Genomic DNA, 19,557 nt, shown 5'->3' with positions numbered 1-19,557 from the left:
CGTATAATCATTATCCAATACCAATTAAGTGCACGTAGCTAATTAGCATATTTTTAAAGCCTATTTTTACCATACACATGACGCAAGTTACGTACGTACAGTTGTACATATAATCAGAGTCAGAGGATGAACAAAACTGTACGTTGCAGTACACAATTTAGAATTCAATGGTTAAAATTGAACAAGCTATAGATAGGTTTGTAGGGTTAGAATTCAATGGATAAACCTAGAGAGAGCACTGTACATAAACTACATGTAATGCTTTACCATGTATTCACACACACTGTCTTAGTCAAATCTACGCAGAAGTTCACTACCTTTGACATAACTGTTAAAGCACTGAGCTGTGTATTCTGTACCTCTTAGAAATGTTAATTATGCATAAAGGTATTAGCTAGGATCTGTGGTGAAACAAACAGTTTTAGGAAACCAAAAGCTTCAATAAAAACCACTAACCTTAATTGGTGATCCCCGTCTCCTCCTGAAGTATGATCTGGGTGTTCCTGGCAATACGAACTGAGAAGGGGGTGGGCAGAGCGAGGGCCTCGTCAAACGAGTTAGTGTGTAGCGACTGAGTGCCTCCAAACACAGCTGCCATTGCTTCAATACACGTACGCATTATATTGTTGTAGGGATCCTACAAAAGGGAAGAGTACCTTAATGTTACTATTATTGATGGGTAGTAATTTTAGCGTTTTCAGATTTTTCTCTGTTTTTAGGGTACTAATTTTGGTGGATTTGGCAAATTCATTACCACAATATATCTCAAAAGATGTACAAGTAAGGTGGAATGGAAAGTTTGGAGTCAGTAGATACAGATGAAGAAAGGGCTAGCTTGCTTAGCATACTCTCAAAAGTACATTACATTATACAAAAGTACATTAGAAAAAAGAAAAAAGAAAAAAAACAATAAAAATATAATTTTTTTAATGAGATTCATTTTTTAATTGCGTTTTATTATTAGCGCGTACTTAATTTAGCGTTAATTACAAATTCGCTAAAATCAGTACTCGTTTACATTAGTAACAATAAGGTATTGTTAACTAGTACAACTAGTGTTCAAGCTGGCGCTGTGCTAATGCCTCTCGCCATGTTTTTGCTTTCGCTCACAAGTATTAGAAAGGTTAATAATTTGCAATAATTATGATTTCAAATTGACAGAATAGGTGTTAGCAATTGATTAAACACAGTAACGAATAATATAAATTGAGTAATTATCAGAAAAGGTTGGTTTGTGGCTTACCTGGACCTCAACAAAGCTGATTCTCTGCAAAATGGATTCTCTTACACGTGGTATTGAGCGCGCATGCGCATTAGATCTACATCCAGGAATAGGGGTGTGTCTGCAGTTCAATCAATAATGGCTACTAAAATAGCTAGCTTCTTTAGCAGCTCTTTCTAACTCTTGTAGCCAACAAAAAGCTAGCGCTTAAGTGCAAGGCTAACTCATAAGTTGAATAGAAAGTTTGTGCGAACAGATGATGCTATGAAAGATTCTGAAGAGACTGCAACAGCCTTCAATGTGAGTCAAACTAGCCATAACTCGAGAAAGAAGCTTTAGTTTGCTAATCCACGAATCAAAATCCAAGAGAACGTGGCTAGAAGCCTATAGAAGCTGTTAATTTTCGTCGCATTGTAACCGTTGAGCAGTTATAGCTGGAATACACACACACACAGACAGACAGACAGACAGACAGACAGACACACACACAGTCAGCTTTACCGTATCCCTCGTGCGGCTACGCCTCGAGGCATAATAAGAATACCATTAGGCCACTCCAAGTGATACTCTGGTTTCTGGTCCACCGCCCGCATCAGATTTTATTCTTGGATTTCTATCTCATTATTTCTACTACGCATGCGCAGAATGGTCCATGTGGTACAAAATAGTGTGATAATGATATTCATTTGCAAAATAATGAGATTCATAAGGTGAAATTAATAATGACATAATGAGAAAAGCCGCCCGCCCGCATGCAATTAGAAAAACTTCAGGACCAGAAACCAGAGTGTCACTTGGAGTGGCCTTAATATAAAAGCACTGTAAATACACGATCTGTATTAGGCTGTGAATGGTCTCTAGTTTTTACGTTTCTGCGATGGTGAGTGAGATGGTGGTCTGATTAGACAACATAGTGATGGTTGGCCTATAATAGCTCTATTCATTATTGTGGTACATGTATAGCACATGCTGATGTGTGTAGCACATGCGATGTATTCTTGTTTGTCACATTGAGTTATGAATAATAACACTTTGACAATTGTGGTATAGATAGTAGCTCTATGGTCCCAGGCCCCCAAGGAGGTCACCCTCTATAATACAGCCAGGTTAATGTCAGCAGGTCAACTCTTGATTGCAGCCACTGTGGGTCTGCCCAATTAAGCAAAGGGGGATTGCTAATAGACAGGTATCCCTGGCAACTATATATTCCTCTCACCTGTGATTCAATGGTCTTAGCGTTGTCGATGGAGAGCACCTCCACTGGCTCCTCCTTGTCCAGAGTGTACTTGTTCACACCTACTATCGTGTCTGTGGGAGGAAGTAATATCTGAACATCATAACTTTAGTTCTGTCAGGAGTGTATTCTTCATACACTCCTGGTTCTGTTGATCCCAATCACATTAATTTTATGAATACTTAATACTTAGAGATATACAGGGTTTTGCAGAATCTTTGCAACGTCAACAAAAATCGTTGAGGGTTGAGCGTTCTTTATAATTATGGAAGACCAGTGGTGCAAAACGTTCCGAACGCTCAACCCTCAACGCTTTTTTTGATGTTGAAAAAATTCTGCAAAACCTTGTACGGCATTTCAGACTATGTACAGTAGTAAAATCAAAGGAAATCAAAAATCCATCATCAGAACTCTACGTAGTTACATGCAGAGTTGATTCTAGTACTGTTTGAACCCAGCGTTAAAACTTGTTGAGTATAATTATACATATACAGTATAAATCAGCCCATAATATTATAAGGGTATATATTACAATAGCTTCCGTTACCTACTACATGTATTGTTATAGTATACCACCAGAATCAGTGTAAGTACACAATATGACATTGTACATATGCTTAGCTTTCAAGGTTCATTCATCACGAACCAGCACCACTTACTTAACCATTTTTGAGTCAATCTGAGCTTGTCTCCTAGCAGCTGACTCTTCTATCCTCAGCTTGGGCATGCCTGAGGCAACAGCTTTAGCCATACCACCCATGTCCTCAATCTAGAGAAGAGGGAAACATTCAATGGAAATTACTACATTTATAGGGTTGGATTTCAAAAGATTATACTTGAACAAGCAATGGAAATTGCTAAAACATTTGTATTTAGTACAATTTACAATGGAATTTACTTACTGTACATTTCAACATCAGAGGACAACACTGTGCCCCTAGCTTGTACCTCATTGATGATGTTGAGTGCTGACTCGTACACCTGATCAGTGAGGGCCTCCATCAGATAAGACCCTCCCCAAGGATCACCTAGAGGGGGGGCAACATTGTATTGAAAATCATACTCCATACACAAAATATGCTTTCTGTACCTTTACCATGATGGTATATACTTTTTTTAAAGCTACAAAAGTAGTGCCAATCTTAGGGACAAAACCTATATACACCAATACCACCCAACCACTAACCTTAGTGATCCCGGTCTCCTCCTGCAGTATGATCTGGGTGTTCCTGGCAATACGAGCTGAGAAGGGGGTGGGTAGAGCGAGGGGCTCATCAAACGAGTTAGTGTGTAGCGACTGAGTGCCTCCAAACACAGCTGCCATTGCTTCAATACACGTACGCATTATATTGTTGTAGAGGCCCTACAAAAGGGAAGAGTATTGTTAACTATAGTACAATAAGAATACCATAAATATAAAAGCACTGTAAATACACGATATGTATTAGGCTGTGAATGGTCTCTAGTTTTTACGTTTCTGCAATGGTGGGTGAGATGGTGGTCTGATTAGACAACATAGTGATGGTCAGCCTATAATAGCTCTACTCATTATTGTGGTACATGTGTAGCACATGCGATGTGTGTAACAATGTATTGTTTGTCACATTGAGTTATGAATAATGACACTTTCAATTGTGGTCCCGGCATAGATAGTAGCTCTATGGTCCCAGGCCCCCGAGGAGGTCACCCTCTATAATACAGCCAGACTACTATGTCAGCAGGTCAACTCTTGATTGCAGCCACTGTGGGTCTGCCCAATTAAGCAAAGGGGGATTGCTAATAGACAGGTATCCCTGGCAACTATATATCCCTCTCACCTGTGATTCAATGGTCTTAGTATTGTCGATGGAGAGCACCTCCACCGGCTCCTCCTTGTCCAGAGTGTACTTGTTCACACCAACTATCGTGTCTGTGGGAGAAAGTAATCTATAATTTGAACACCATAGAACGGCCATAACTTTAGTTCTGTTGATCCCAATCAAGAGATATAAGGCATTTCAGACTATATGTAGTAAAATCAGAAAGTTCCAAGATCATCAGAACTCTTACAGTTAGAGCTGATTCTAGTACTGTTTAAAAAAAAGCATCTTTGTTGAGTATAATTATACATAATTATAATTATATACAGGTATTAGTCACTGCAGTGTGAGATGATGGTATAAAAAGAAATGTGGCTTGTGACTGACAGCAGGCATCACTATAAATATGGTGCCCCTATATAAGCATAATCTTATTAACACTAGCTAGAGGTTCTTATGCAGTTCCCGATACATATGTTACAGGGACATAGGTAGGTAGTGTATGAATCAGCCCATACAAGCGTACTAGTCTGGGGCCAGACCTCTTTCTCAGAGGGGGGAGGGGGAAGAGAGAAAGAGGTCTGGAGACTCTTGCAGCACTTCCGTGTGCTCTTGGAATGTCAATAGGGAGGAGACTGTGATATTGGAGGTTATAAAGAAGAGTAGATGTAGCAATACTTTCATTTCATTGGCTGTATCTAAATTCCATTGGCTGTAATCCAAATTCCACAAAGGCAATACTCGCATTTCATTGGATTAAAAATCACATGACATAGGATATGCATTTCATTGGCTCTGGCCACATTCCGCTAGAGCACACGGAAATGCTGCAAGAGTCTCCAGACCTAATCCTAGCTCTCTTGATTTTGCCCCCGAGCTATTAGGTCTGGCCCCCAGACTAACAAGCGTACTACAATAAGCTTCTGTTACCCTACTACTTGAATTGTCATTTTATCTATAAGAATCAGTGTAAGTACACAATATGACATTGTACATAATTATGCTTAGCTTTCAAGATTCATTCAAAGAATCAGGATCACTCACTCACTCACCCATTTTTGTCTGAGCCTGTCTCCTAGCAGCTGACTCTTTTATCATCAGCTTGGGCATGCCTGAGGCAACAGCTTTAGCCATCTAGCTAGAGAAGAGAGAAACATTCAATGGAAATCACTAGCTATATACATAATATAGAGAAAACCCGTTTGACTCAATGGAAATTGCTATAACTAGAATTTACAACATTAATTAGAGGAATACAACAACTAGATGTGTCCCTTGTACGTACCTCATTGATAATGTTGAGTGCTGACTCGTACACCTGATCAGTGAGGGCAGACCCTCTCCAAGGATCACCTATATTAAAGGGCAACATTTACATAGAGCTATGTAGATACAGTGTTACACCTTGAGTACCCCCAACTTTAGCTAGCTATAGAAGCGCACAATTTCATATAAACAACATGTATTCTGTACCTTTTACTTTTATAACATACCTAAGGTACGTACGCTTAGATATATAATGACCAAGGATTTGTGGTAGGGCAATTAAACCTGTACAGTTTTGGGAATATCATGCATGCATGCACCAATACCACCCAACCACTAACCTTGGTGATCCCGGTCCCCTCCTGAAGTATGATCTGGATGTTCCTGGCAATACGAGCTGAGAATAGGGTGGGCAGAGCGAGGGCCTCGTCAAACGAGTTAGTGTGTAGCGACTGAGTGCCTCCAAACACAGCTGCCATTGCTTCAATACACGTACGCATTATATTGTTGTAGGGATCCTACAAAAGGGAAGAGTATTGTTAACCAGTACAATGAAAGCACCACGGGTGCTGATGCATCGGTGGAGGTGCCAAAGCTACATAACATAATTTAAATCTACTAATAGCTAGCTTTATACACACATTGATTAGGCCATGCAAAGTCAATTTGTAGTTTCTCAGGCCCTCGCGCTTGGAAATTGGCAGCTTTACAAAAAAGTTAAATATCACGTGACCTCAAATTAAAGGCACTAAAAGAAAAGAAAAGGATAAATTTGTACGGTTTTTTGGTCATGAATAATTATAATTATGACTAAAATTAATAAATAAAAATTATGCACTTCCGCTTATTGAGGAAGTTAGGGGTGTGTTTTCAATTAAAATTCTATGAATGTTAATATTTATCAAATGCCTCAATCCGCTTGCTATTTTAAGAATAATAGCCTGAGAAACTACAAATTGACTTTGCTTGGCCTTATATCCCTTTCCTTGCCATTCGTGAAATCTGGAACAGGAGCGTCTTTAGGTAGATCAATTAGTGTGGATCCGGCCTCACCACGCCTCCATGTCATTCTATTAGTCTAGATCAGGCTAGCAATTCTAGCTGGGACTCCCAGTTCTAGCTCGTTTTGTTTAGCGTGTCAGAGACTGGGAGAAGATGATTGGCACTCCTTGGCTCCTTTGGATGTACAGCTGTCCAGATCCCTAGAACATACCCTCCATTCTGACGAGTTATCAGTGCATAGGATGCTTACTAGATTCTTGCCAGCCAGTACAGTTCAAGCTACACACAGCACCGCTCAACTATTCTCTACCCCATTATCTAGCTAAATCTGGTCCAACTAGACAGCAGACACAGCTAGTTAATTCAGTAAAGCCAGGGGTAGCCCTACTTCTACGGTTGTTCAGTACCCACGGTAACAATTCCTCTGGGCTGGGCTAACTAGTTGAGCCACGCCTCCCAATTCTCAAGGCTAGGTACATGTCTCTGTCTAGCTGCTTCTTCAGCTTCTTGCTCAGTTTTGTGGCTTAGAGAAAGGCCAGCTACTCAGGGGGAAGAGTCGAGATGAAAGTCTGGCAGCCAGGTGACGTCCAAACGGTCAGTTATTCTTTCCACCAACTTTTTAATCTAGTCTAGTCCTGCTTGCACTGCTACTACTACTGCTACTCTTCCTACTACTACTACTACTGCTACTCTTCCTAGCTAGTCAAAGGTTTCTATTTTTTTTATTTTTTTTATAACTACATATGCACAAAGAGACATCAAAGCTTACATCAAAGGACACAGATTTTTAGCCTACACTGATAAGGCAGTTACCTAGACTACAGTTTGTTTGTCAGGGAGGAGCTCACATACAACTTCATCTAATTCATCATAACGATTCGTTACCGTTGTTGTAATTTCTACAATAGATTGCCAAAGAAAGAGATAATGAACTTTTGCTGCATGCGAATAGTGGGTAATGATCGACCATGATTGTTGTTAAAAACGGTCGATGCCAAAAAAGTTCAAGTCTAAAATTAATGGCTGCAAGTCAGCGCAGCAGAGCCTCGCAGCTTGCAGCTACCAATAGCTAGCGTTCTCTAGCTAAGTAGAGTAGTAACACTCGGTGAACAAGTTTTGCTATGGATTCTTCTGAAAAGGCTGCAATGGCATTCCAAGTAAGCAAAACTAGGCATAACTCGAGAACGAAGCATTATTTTGCAAATCCATGACTAGAAGCCTATAGAAACTCTTACTTGCACTTGATTCAACCTTAAGCAGCTGTAGCGGTCTACACAGACACAGACACACAAACACACAGACACACAGACACACTACCGTATACCTCGCTTGCGCATGCGCACCGAGGCATAATAAGAATACCTAAAATAAATACACTGTATATACACAATCTGCTGGGCTGTGAATAATGATCACATTATTTATTATGCAATTTTATGGTCAGTAATAGAATGAACTATCAGCTATACAATGTAGCAAAAGTTCCTAATAGAGCAAGAGTAGTACATGAACTCTTGCATGCTAGTAGTGTTTAAGCAAACAAAACTTACACTGCACATGCACGCCCACATCTACCTGAACAGTGAGAGACTATCCAGAGGTTTGACTGTGACATCGCAGGATCATAGACATGGTATTATTTGCTCCCATCTTTTCCTTCATGAGGGGATTCCAGAGTCTCCTGCATGGCTGCCCTCATCTTGGCTATCTCAGTGTAGAAGGTCATACCAATGCCCCAGAAGAATAAGATACAGGCGCAAATAAGTCAATGTCTATACCATGCAGCACTCACACGGTCACCTATATGGAGGGAAGGAGTGGAGTATATTCTTCAGGGTACACTACTTCTTACAGCCTTTAATCAGTAGATTGTACATTGTTATGCAACAAAATAATGTTTTCGTGATAAACAACAACAACAACAAAATGTCTATGGTGCAAAAAAATGTGCACGTGTACAACAAAAGGTAAATCTTAACACGTTGCGTACTACAAAAATTACAGACACGGGTAGTTAAGTAAAAAAATCCCAAAAAAATCTAAAAAATGCTGCACCAATCACCAAATTTTGCACCAACCACCAACATTTGCCACAGACTTCTTTCCTTCAAAATCGGCTGATCCTCTATATTTTTTTCAAAATCCTCTTTTTGTACTTGGGTGTTATTTTTCATGCGATGGAAATTCGCTTTGTATAATGCTATCTGGCCTTCCTTAGTAGAAATAGCTGCAAGGCAATGAAACCAGAGGCTCGATAGCCAATAATTGCAGATTGGAAGATGTGGCTTACTGTAGTAACCAGCTGGAACAATGATGATCTTCTCAGCTACTTGTTGGTGAATATTCACATCATGAGTTAAAATGTGCACGATCTGATTTTTCCACTCCTGCAGTTTAGCCCCGACTGCTGCTTTCTTTTCTGCAGATGGAAGACCTATAATCTGTTCGTCATTAGCAAAAGAGTTGAAAAATGTCAGAACAATGACAGTGTTGTTCCAAAACTCAGGACCAAATGTTTCGTTAAGTTTCTTCATTGCAACAATGTCTTGGTTGCTACTCCCACTGATCAATCTTGTTTGACGTACATCGATACAGTACATGGTCAAATCTCTCTCCTGACACATCTCCTTTATTTGTTGCAGGTAATCCTCATTATCAGTGCCATCTTGTAAGCCAGGGCTATCCCAAATTATCATGTCAACATTCCACTTTCTTAAGTTATATGCTGTGACTTCTGTTGTGCAGGCCTCACTGATTTTGTTCCCTACTTTAGCTACAGCAACTCCAAGAATCCCGTTAATAAGAGTAGATTTTCCAGATCCAGTTTTTCCAGTCACAAGAATTCTGAGCTGTTTGGCATTTTTATATGCTGCCTTCACTTGTGAGCGGTCGCATTTGCCTTTTAATTCTTCTGGGAAATCATAAAAAAATTGATCAAATTTTCTTTCACAGTCTTTGTCCTCATCTGTATCTACCCTTAAAGCATCAACAGAAATCTCTTCTTCACGGAACGTATCGGTCAATGGGAGTACTTCTTCTATGGAAGGATCAATCTTTGTAGCCATAATCAGCGGATAGCTCGTATATGTATAGCACTATGATAACACAACAGCTATTCTTGAACAGACTGACTGACACGCCCTCTCCTTATTGGGATCAGTGTCAAAGTATGAGCTCACAAAAGGGAGTATACCAAATGAATTTATTCCTCCCCACTAACACTCCACGACTTGGTACTCTCACACCCACACCCACCCACCCCACACCCCACCCACACCACACTTCACTTCACTGGAATTCTTTTATTAATTTCTGTCAAACTTTCAAAAAAGATTTTTGGTATTGCATATTATACAAAAGTTCTTATGTTGGTTATAACTGAATATTAATTTGCTTTGCAAACAACAGCATGTGAGGTGATGACTATAATTATAATTGCATTAAAAGTAAATTACAATTCACCATACAATAGTCTGCCTATACTTAGTTAGTGATGCTTGGATTTATTAGATATCGATCGTAGACCTCCTCCACCACTCTGTGTGCATTGTAGTCCTCGTCTCTAACTCTCCTCTTGTACCAGCGAGCCAGGAGGCAGTACAGGATGAATCCAAGCAGACTCAGAGCGTAAAGAACAATCTAGCTCATGTTTTGGGGAACTTTATGATCAGCATAAAAATGTTTTGTTGAATTGGATTATCACTTCATTCTGACCACCACCAGACGAATATACGCTGTCATCAGCTTTGCAATCTCAGCAACCTACGCACACAAACACACATATTACGTATAATCATTATCCAAGACCAATTAAGTGCACGTAGCTAATTAGCATATTTTTAAAGCCTATTTTTACCATACACATGACGTAAGTTACGTACGTACAGTTGTACATACAATCAGAGTCAGAGGATGAACAAAACTGTACGTTGCAGTACACAATTTAGAATTCAATAGTTAAAACTGAACAAGCTATAGATAGGTTTGTAGGGTTAGAATTCAATGGATAAACCTAGAGAGAGCACTGTACATAAACTACATGTAATGCTTTACCATGTATTCACACACACTGTCTTAGTCAAATCTACGCAGAAGGTCACTCTACCTTTGACATAACTGTTAAAGCACTGAGCTGTGTATTCTGTACCTCTTAGAAATGTTAATTATGCATAAAGGTATTAGCTAGGATCTGTGGTGAAACAAACAGTTTTAGGAAACCAAAAGCTTCAATAAAAACCACTAACCTTAATTGGTGATCCCCGTCTCCTCCTGAAGTATGATCTGGGTGTTCCTGGCAAACGAGTTAGTGTGTAGCGACTGAGTGCCTCCAAACACAGCTGCCATTGCTTCAATACACGTACGCATTATATTGTTGTAGGGATCCTACAAAAGGGAAGAGTACCTTAATGTTACTATTATTGATAGGTAGTAATTTTAGCGTTTTCAGATTTTTCTCTGTTTTTAGGGTACTAATTTTGGTGGATTTGGCAAATTCATTACCACAATATATCTCAAAAGATGTACAAGTAAGGTGGAATGGAAAGTTTGGAGTCAGTAGATACAGATGAAGAAAGGGCTAGCTTGCTTAGCATAGTCTCAAAAGTACATTACATTATACAAAAGTACATTAGAAAAAAGAAAAAAGAAAAAAAACAATAAAAATATAATTTTTTTAATGAGATTCATTTTTTAATTGTGTTTTATTATTAGCGCGTACTTAATTTAGCGTTAATTACAAATTCGCTAAAATCAGTACTCGTTTACATTAGTAACAATAAGGTATTGTTAACTATAGTACAATAAGAATACCATAAATATAAAAGCACTGTAAATACACGATCTGTATTAGGCTGTGAATGGTCTCTAGTTTTTACGCTTCTGCGATGGTGGGTGAGATGGTGGTCTGATTAGACAACATAGTGATGGTCAGCCTATAATAGCTCTACTCATTATTGTGGTACATGTGTAGCACATGCGATGTGTGTAACAATGTATTGTTTGTCACATTGAGTTATGAATAATGACACTTCGAACACAAGAAAACAATTAAGTCTGTTTTAGTACCAAGGAGGTCACCCTCTATATAATACAGCCAAATTAATGGGACCTATGTCAACTCTTTATTGCAACCACTGTTGGTTTGTCTGCATACCCAAGCAAGGGGCCACTATACAGACAGGTATCCCTGGCAACTATAACCCTCTCACCTGTGAGTCAATGGTCTTAACGTTGTCGATGGAGAGCACCTCCACTGGATCCTCCTTGTCCAGAGTGTACTTGTTCACACCAACTACCGTGTCTGTGCATGGCAGGAAGTAATATCTAACAATTGGAACATCATAACTTTAGTTCTGTTGATCCCAATCACATTAATTTTATGAACTTAGAGAGATATACAGGATTTGCAGAACCTTTGCAACATCAACGAAAAGCGTTGAGGGTTGAGCGTTCCTTATATGGAAGACCAGTGGTGCAAAACGTTCCATATGAGGAACGCTTAACCCTCAACGCTTTTTGTAGATGTTGCAAAGGTTCTGCAAAACCCTGTATGGCATTTCAGACTATGTAGTAAAATCAAAGGAAAATAAAAAAAATCCACCATCAGAACTCTATGTAGTTACAGAGATGATTCTAGTATAATTATACTGTTTGAACCCAGCATTAAAACTTAATTGTTGAGTATAAATCAGCCCATAATAATTATTATAAGGGTATATATACAATAAGCTTCCGTTACACTACTACATGTATTGTTATAGTATACCACCAGAATCAGCGTAAGTATACAATATGACATTGCTTAGCTTTCAAGATTCATTCATCACGAATCAGGACCACTTACTTAGCTTTAGCCATACCACCCATGTCCTCAATCTAGAGGAGGGAAACATTCAATGGAATTTATAGGGTTGAATTTCACTTGAACAAGCTAACCAGTCAATGGAAATTGCTATAACATTTGTATTTAGTACAATTTACAAGCTTACTGCATTAATAAGAGGACAACACCGTGTAAGGTGTCTCTTGTATGTACCTCATTGATGCTGTTGAGTGCTGACTCGTACACCTGATCACTAGTGAGGGCCTCCATCAGATAAGACCTTCCCAAGGATCACCGATCTGGAAGGGGGGGAGGGGGTAAAGTTGTATTGAGAATCATACTCATACACAAAATTAGCATCGGTCTAGAGTAGCTAGTATAATTATGCATGTATATAGTACTATGATAATGCTATACAGCTAATTTGAACAGACTGGCTGGCGCACACACACCCCTTATTGGGATCAGTGTGAAAGAAATTCAAAGTATGAGGTCTCAAAGGGGAGTATGGCAAACCATAATTCCAAATCTATGAATAACACAAGATATACGTACTAAAATCTATCTATATGCATGCGCCTTACAATCACATCACAATGGATTGAGTAATTTTAAAACAGTACACGAACCCCCAAAAATATCAGCTAGCAATGCAGGGAAGCACTCTAAAATATTGATATTGATGACTATATAAATCCCCACTAAAATAATACACTCCATGGCGTAGTAGTTCCACACCCCTCAAGCCCATAAACCTCACACACCTGTCCTGCAGTACTCTAGCCCATCGGCCACAGTGAATAACTCCAGCACAGGGTCAGTCCCAGCCTCCATCCCACCCACCCCACACCCCACCCACACCACACCTCACACACCTATCCTGCAGTACTCTAGCCCATCGGCCACAGTGAAGGCCAACTCCAGCACAGGGACAGCACCAGCCTCCATGATGTGGTAGCCAGAGATGGAGATCGATGGAATTGTACTGAGGCATGTGCTGCACAGAGAGAGAAAGTAGTAAAAGCTAGGGTGTGGAATGGTCTGAACCATACTTTAAACAGCCAGATGACTGCCTGGCGCACGCCCTCCCCTTATTGGGATCAGTGTGAATACATTCAAAGTATGAGGTCTCAAAGGGGAGTATAGCAAACCGAATGATCTAAATCAATGAATAATGGCCCTGACCTTCTAACACAAGATAGTACTAAAATCTATCCATATAGTACTTAGCCTTGGTGATTTCCTGAAATGGCTGTTTTGATAGCTAATTTGAGTGATTGTAACTTGAATTAGGATTGTATACATTTCACAATTTGTAGCCCCTAGTTCGAAATGTTCCGTTCTCGAAGAAGAATGTGTGGACTATTTTTTCTGCAATTAATATGCAGCAGGGTAAAGTACTAGTAGTTGCTTACAGTGATCACTAATTAAAATAATCATGACCACCCAAGGTGCCTAACAAACCACACCCATTCTAACCTGTGATGTGAAGGCAAATATATCTCCGATGATCTTCATGGAGAACTCTGGTGGGTAGATGTACGTGTTGCGGACCATGAACTCCTTCAAGATGTCGTTCTGGATAGTCCCCTGAAGCTCCTCCAGCTTGACTCCCTGTGTGGGCGGGGCAGGAGGAGGGGCAAGTATTTAGAGAGAAAGGAAAGAAATTATATTTCTATACACACTATAATTATAATACCACGGCCCTATTGCAAATTATGCAACCAAATGTGTGCCATGAAAATGTGTGTGGTGAGATAAACAAAATAATAGTACGTGTAAACAGAAGGTCAAACAAGTGATGATAGAAATCTCCGTACTAGGTCAACTAAACCTCACTTGTTCTTCAGCTGCCACTATGTACATGGCTAGTACCGGGAGCACTGTTCCGTTCATTGCAATGGAAACAGACATCTTGTTGAGAGGTATTCCATCAAACAGTATCTGCAGGAAAACAGATAACAATTGTGCTTTTGAATGACAAATGAGGTGAAAGTCCTTCGTCATCAAACCAAGATTTAGCATACAATGAACCTGCTATAGCAATAATTATACTCGTCAAACACTAAGTACTCCAAAACACCATTATAGTCAGACCGCACAATATACATACACACCTTCGTATCCTCCACTGAGTCCACAGCGACCCCTGTCCTACGTCCCACAGCGAGGGGGTTATCAGAATCGCACCCCCTGTGAGTGGGCAGGTCAAAGGCCACACTCAACCCTTGCTGACCGGCCGCTATGTTGGCCTTGTAGAACTTGTTGCTCTCCTCAACTGTACTGAATCCTGCGTACTGTGTGTGTGTATGTGTGTGTGGGTGGGTAGGTGTGTGTGTGTGTGTGTGTGTGTGTGTGTGTGTGTGTGTGTGTGTGTGTGTGTGTGTTTTCATTCATTGTAATAATTATATACACAGCTAGATATTCTTACAGCCAAATCAAGCAATGCCATAATTATAAGGGTTCACTGTTAGTACTAAGTAAAGCACAAATACATGTATAATTATATTGAACAGGATTTCTGCTTCACTTAGAGACAGCGACTCCTCACCTGTCTAATGGTCCAGGGCCTCTGAGTGTGCATAGTGGCGTAGGGCCCTCTGGTGAACGGGTACTTCCCGGGTAACTCCTTCTCATGACCCGCCGTGTCCTCTGCAGTGTACAGTGGCTTCAGGTCAAATCCCTGTGCATGATGGAGGGAGGGAGCACATGTGCAGTCAGTTAGTGCTTGTTAGTGCTGGGGATTGTATAATTGTTAGACACTGATGATTTCTACACTTCCTAGTGCACAGTTAACAACCCCTCCATAGCAAAGAAGCGTAATGGAGGTGTATGCATTTAGATCTATATGATTATGTGATTTAGCCCAACAAGGGATAGCGGTTGTAGTATCCTGAGAGTGGTAAGGGTACTACTAGACCCCTCCCCCTCACACCTCTGGGGTTCTCCAGGTGAACCTCTCCTCCGGGTCAGCCCCCCTTGAGCATCTTCCTGGCTAGAGCCGCCCACTCCACATCCAGTAGAATCTCCCTCCTCCACACCTCAGTCTCACTAGTCTGGAGTACACACACAGGTACATATCGAATACTCTTAATTAACAGTATGGTTTAGTGTATATACACTAGGGCAATCGATCAACTAATCAAACCTGGCTTACCTTAGGTATTTAAAATCTACTGCCCCTCAGCATTGCTCAGATCAACAACTTGATATTAAACACTCTCAGGATCAGCAGAGCTAGAAGTATGAGGGGCCTGGATTCGAGGCTAAGCTAGCTGCAAAGATTGTTGTGTTGTTCTTTATTCATGCACTCCTAGATATATCCTATAGATCTAGATCTATATCTCCTCTCCATGAATTCACTGGTGGGAGGGACAGGTGGGGTGCATGCAGAAAAGGGGGCTAGCCAAGAACAACACAACAATCTTTGCAGCTAGATCTACACAGTCTACTGATCTAGGAGAGTGTTGTATTTGGCTTGTAGGCTTTACAGTTTACAATAATCTATCTGGAAACTGTTACAAATAGCCTGAAAATATTCTGAAGATGCAGTGGATTTCGAGGTCATCAACAGCAAGATCCTTTGAAAGAAAATGGTCTCCAAAAATCAGACCACCCTACAAACACCTGGAAGATCTGGAAGATGATGTTACCCTGGTTTTCCGTAAGCCTAGTTGGCAGCTCAGAGCCAGCCTTGCCTCTGTGTTGATCACCCCTGTCCTTTACCAACTCTACCTCATTATGGTCACCATCAGATACATACTCTTCTTACAAACTTTTTCCTGTAAGTCAGTGAAGCATACTCGCCAATAATTGCATAACATTTCTTATCATACACTTTGGTATATATCAGAGCATTACGGGGCATAGGCCACAATAATTAGGTCAGTTTTAAACAGCCATTTAATAGTGCATTGCATTGGCTGCCAGAGGAGGTACGACAGGCGTGGTGCAGCTCAAGCAATTAGCCTTTGATTGAGCAATAATTATCCGCCCACGTCGTATGTTTTTGCTGAGAGTAATCAGAGGCTAATTATTTGAGCTGCACCGCGCCTGTCGTACCTCCTCTGATTGGCTGCTTGTATTCACGGAGTCATAACCACAATTTTTATGTCACAGCATATGAATATATTTATGCAACTCTACACAGCTCCCCCACGTCCTGCTTGCCCTGTGGTTGACTTGAGTTGGACCGGAGTGTTTCCTTGTGAGCTGGGATGGAGGGGGAGTGCACTGGCCGTTCTCATTCTGTCAGCTGTGCTTATCACCTGCTACTCACTCATCATTGCCTGCTTGGTGAGATGGAACCCTCGGAACATTCAGTATTGTACCACAGGTAATCAAATACATTATATTTCCTGCCACAATAATTATATTATTTTCTAGTTTTTGGTACTCAAGAAAAGCCGACCAAGTTCCAAGTGAGAGTTCAGAGCACTAATCGACTGATGTTGCCCCCCACTCTCAGTCTGTGTATACTGTTACTGATATTCCGCTTACTGTTACAGTCAGGAGATGTTGAAGCAAACCCTGGACCAACGTTCTGTAAGCAGTCTTATTGTGTATGCATATTGTAATAAACCATGTGTATACTTTTGTTTTTTTGTATAGGCTCCATTCTGACTATCGATGATTTGAATTCTGTTTACGAGAAACTGATAGAAGCCGCTGAAAACTGGTTGGACCTGGGACTTGCCCTGGGATTAGGTCATAGCACCCTCAGCAATATAAAAGGTGAACATCGAGACAAGAACCAAACCTGTTTACGGGAAATGTTAGCTGTTCGCTTGAAGACTGGCCCTCCTCTCACCTATTCTGACATATGTCGGAGTCTCAGAGCACGAACAGTTAAACGGAATGATGTCGCTGTGACTATAGAGATGGAATGTACAGGTATGAATAGTGATGAGGCTAACCTTGCCCACACTATAACTTACGACCACATAACTGTGCATTTCTATATGGATAGACATTTTTAGTTCTTAACTTAGACCACATGCCTTGTAAGTATTTCTAATACTTATAAGTATCTAGTTACCACAGCCTAAAGTCAGGAATGTAATTTACTTCAATACGACAATTGTATAGCATCCAATTACTTACCTTCAGATGACGATACTTCACCTGGGCCATCTAAGAGGCAGAAATTGTCCACAATGACTCCTGGACCAACTAGTGAGTTAGCTAAATGGTACTTTAATTGTGTGGATCGTGATAGAGTAAAATTACACATGATTATCTGTACATTTTTTTATGTAAGAAAGTTTAGGATAGAAATAGCCTATTGGAGAGTATTTCACACTTTTAATTTTTACTTTAGTTTGGAGGGACTGTTTTATTTCATGTATTCTTTTTTTATAGAACCTAAATCCGATAATCGTCTCGAAAAGAAAGAAGGTGAACATTCCGAAAATCAACATTTAACTGTAGACATTATAGTGAGGGAAGTGGGTATCAGGAAAGAAGTACTTGATCAGCGTTGCTTGTCTGAAGTGTTGGAGGAAATTGGTCGAGTTCTTCCAAACTGGCTGAAGTATGCTAAGGTCCTGCTGTCTAAAGCACAAATTCAAGGTATTAAGACTGACACAAACTTAGATTATGAAATGAGGGGTCAGAAGGTGTTGGAGATTTGGCTCAACGAATATAACACAAGCTACCGCATGCTTGTTGATATTTGCCTCAAATTGAAGGATGGCGAAACAGCAAGAAGAATCTGTGAGATAGTAAAAGGTTAGTATACTGTGCATAACATTAGTCATAATTATAGCTTTTATATTAGCATTCAAAGTTTACATGCAAATATTTTCTATTTTTAAGAGTCCAATCCGCTAAAGAGGAAGAGGAAGAGAGAGGACACTAAAGACGATGAAAACGGTGGAATGTAGTGCTAGTGGAGCAAAAAAGCCATGCCAACTACAGAACTGAGTTTCTTACTGCAGTATAAGCAAGCATTATATTTACCAGACGCACTCTGTCATGCATACATTATACATTGTACAACATAAAGATTCTTGTTACAATTACTTTTTTCTGTTTTTGTGTTTTTGTATGTTGATGATCATTTCCATTTGCAATGAGTCTATTCATGATCAGTACTGATGACAAAAAGAGACTACTCAGTGATTCAAGCATGCATCCTGGTAGACCTACAGCTAGTGGCAGTGGAGGAATGTCTACTGAGCAACTGCAGAGAATGGAGGCAAACAGAAGAAGAGCTCAAGCCAAACTAACAGCCAAGAGAGTGGCTCCACCCCACACTGGTGTGCAGGGACCTCCTCCTGCAAAGAACACGCTTACACTACGTCTGCAGCTACTACCTCAAAGATGGCGTCTACATTCCCTAGTTCAAGTTCCTATGACAATGTTAGATCTCATCCTAATTCTGCTGAAGCTAGCTCAAGTTCCAGTGCAGGAAATCAAGTACAAGAATCAAGATCGGCTAATCCTCTAATATCACACCAAGGAAGCTCCAGCAGCACAAAGACGCCAAGAACAGGAACATTACACAATGAACTCCCATCATCAATAACTGGTCTCCAACAACCACCATTTTATTCCAAACCGTCCACTTCTCATTTGTCTACATTGTTCCATAACTCTCCTCCAAAATCGGCACCTAATACAGTAAACTCGAGAATTCCTCCGTTCTACTCTAAGCCACCTCTGAATGCACTTCATCCCATCACCTCAGTGCCGGATGCTTCCATTAAAGTGGCAGCAGCGATGAGCCGCAAGCCGTCATTCTCATTTTCTTTATAGATACCAAAACGTTGTTATGGAGCTTTGGAATAGAAGACTACAATTCACTGGGTATATTATGTTGTTGATTCCATGCCACTGTAACAGCCCCTCCCCTCTGCAGTTAAAGCTATCCAGAGCAGCTGCAAGCATGTGGAGTTGGACATCATACCCAGACCTGTCATAAACCTGTTCCTATCACAGCTACAGGCCCAGCCCCATTCCATACAGGCCAAGTCCCATCCCAGTGTCATTGACTGGAGCAGGATCGAGACAAAGTTGAGCACCGCTCTGATTGAGTTCCAAAAAGAAGGAGTGGAGTAAGTTAATGTCTGCATGAGTACTGACAATGTACTTTTAGAGCAGCAGTCATAGCCTGTGTCATCATGCAGAAGCTTTTTATACTCACAAAACACACACAGTAGATATATCCCATTTCCCTGATCAGTTCTTTACCGTGGTAATAATTATTGTA

At 40.4% G+C, this 19,557-nt stretch overlaps 3 protein-coding genes, 1 long non-coding RNA gene and 1 pseudogene across 6 annotated transcripts in view; 2 read left to right on the top strand and 3 right to left on the bottom strand.

Moving 5' to 3' along the window:
- The window catches only part of LOC135347332 (methylmalonyl-CoA mutase, mitochondrial-like), a 73,606-nt pseudogene that overhangs the window by 447 nt on the left and 53,602 nt on the right, over nt 1-19,557 (bottom strand).
- LOC135347320 (SWI/SNF-related matrix-associated actin-dependent regulator of chromatin subfamily A-like protein 1) overlaps nt 1-19,557 on the top strand; it is a 32,382-nt gene that overhangs the window by 6,248 nt on the left and 6,577 nt on the right. Inside the window, exons 2-3 of one of the 3 annotated variants that reach the window (XM_064545270.1) lie at nt 19,104-19,154; nt 19,207-19,402. The exons of 1 other annotated variant lie outside the window; for it this stretch is intronic. In XM_064545270.1, coding sequence (XP_064401340.1) covers nt 19,104-19,154; nt 19,207-19,402 — 247 coding nt within the window. The remainder of the gene's footprint in view (nt 1-19,103; nt 19,155-19,206; nt 19,403-19,557) is intronic. One more of the 3 variants, XM_064545269.1, reaches the window with a different exon arrangement.
- On the bottom strand, nt 8,389-9,634 carry LOC135347324 (uncharacterized). The gene has a single exon (XM_064545275.1). The coding sequence runs from the start codon at nt 9,586-9,588 to the stop codon at nt 8,563-8,565; it is 1,026 nt and encodes a 341-aa protein (XP_064401345.1). The 5' UTR covers nt 9,589-9,634; the 3' UTR covers nt 8,389-8,562.
- LOC135347335 (uncharacterized) lies at nt 9,806-10,720 on the bottom strand. Its single transcript, XR_010398339.1, has 2 exons — nt 10,671-10,720; nt 9,806-10,285 (listed from the first exon to the last, which is right to left on the bottom strand). It is a non-coding gene; the product is annotated as an uncharacterized LOC135347335 (long non-coding RNA).
- On the top strand, nt 15,727-18,439 carry LOC135347321 (uncharacterized). The gene is made up of 7 exons (XM_064545272.1): nt 15,727-16,128; nt 16,495-16,680; nt 16,731-16,889; nt 16,956-17,237; nt 17,454-17,519; nt 17,706-18,074; nt 18,162-18,439. Exons 1-7 carry the CDS (start codon nt 15,891-15,893, stop codon nt 18,227-18,229), a joined length of 1,368 nt encoding a protein of 455 aa, XP_064401342.1. The 5' UTR covers nt 15,727-15,890; the 3' UTR covers nt 18,230-18,439.

This window comes from Halichondria panicea, chromosome 14 (genome assembly GCF_963675165.1).
Source record: "Halichondria panicea chromosome 14, odHalPani1.1, whole genome shotgun sequence".
In the NCBI taxonomy this organism is placed as follows: Eukaryota; Metazoa; Porifera; class Demospongiae; order Suberitida; family Halichondriidae; genus Halichondria; species Halichondria panicea.
Note: the sequence above shows the minus strand (reverse complement) of the source record. Positions and strands in the feature narration are given on the sequence as shown.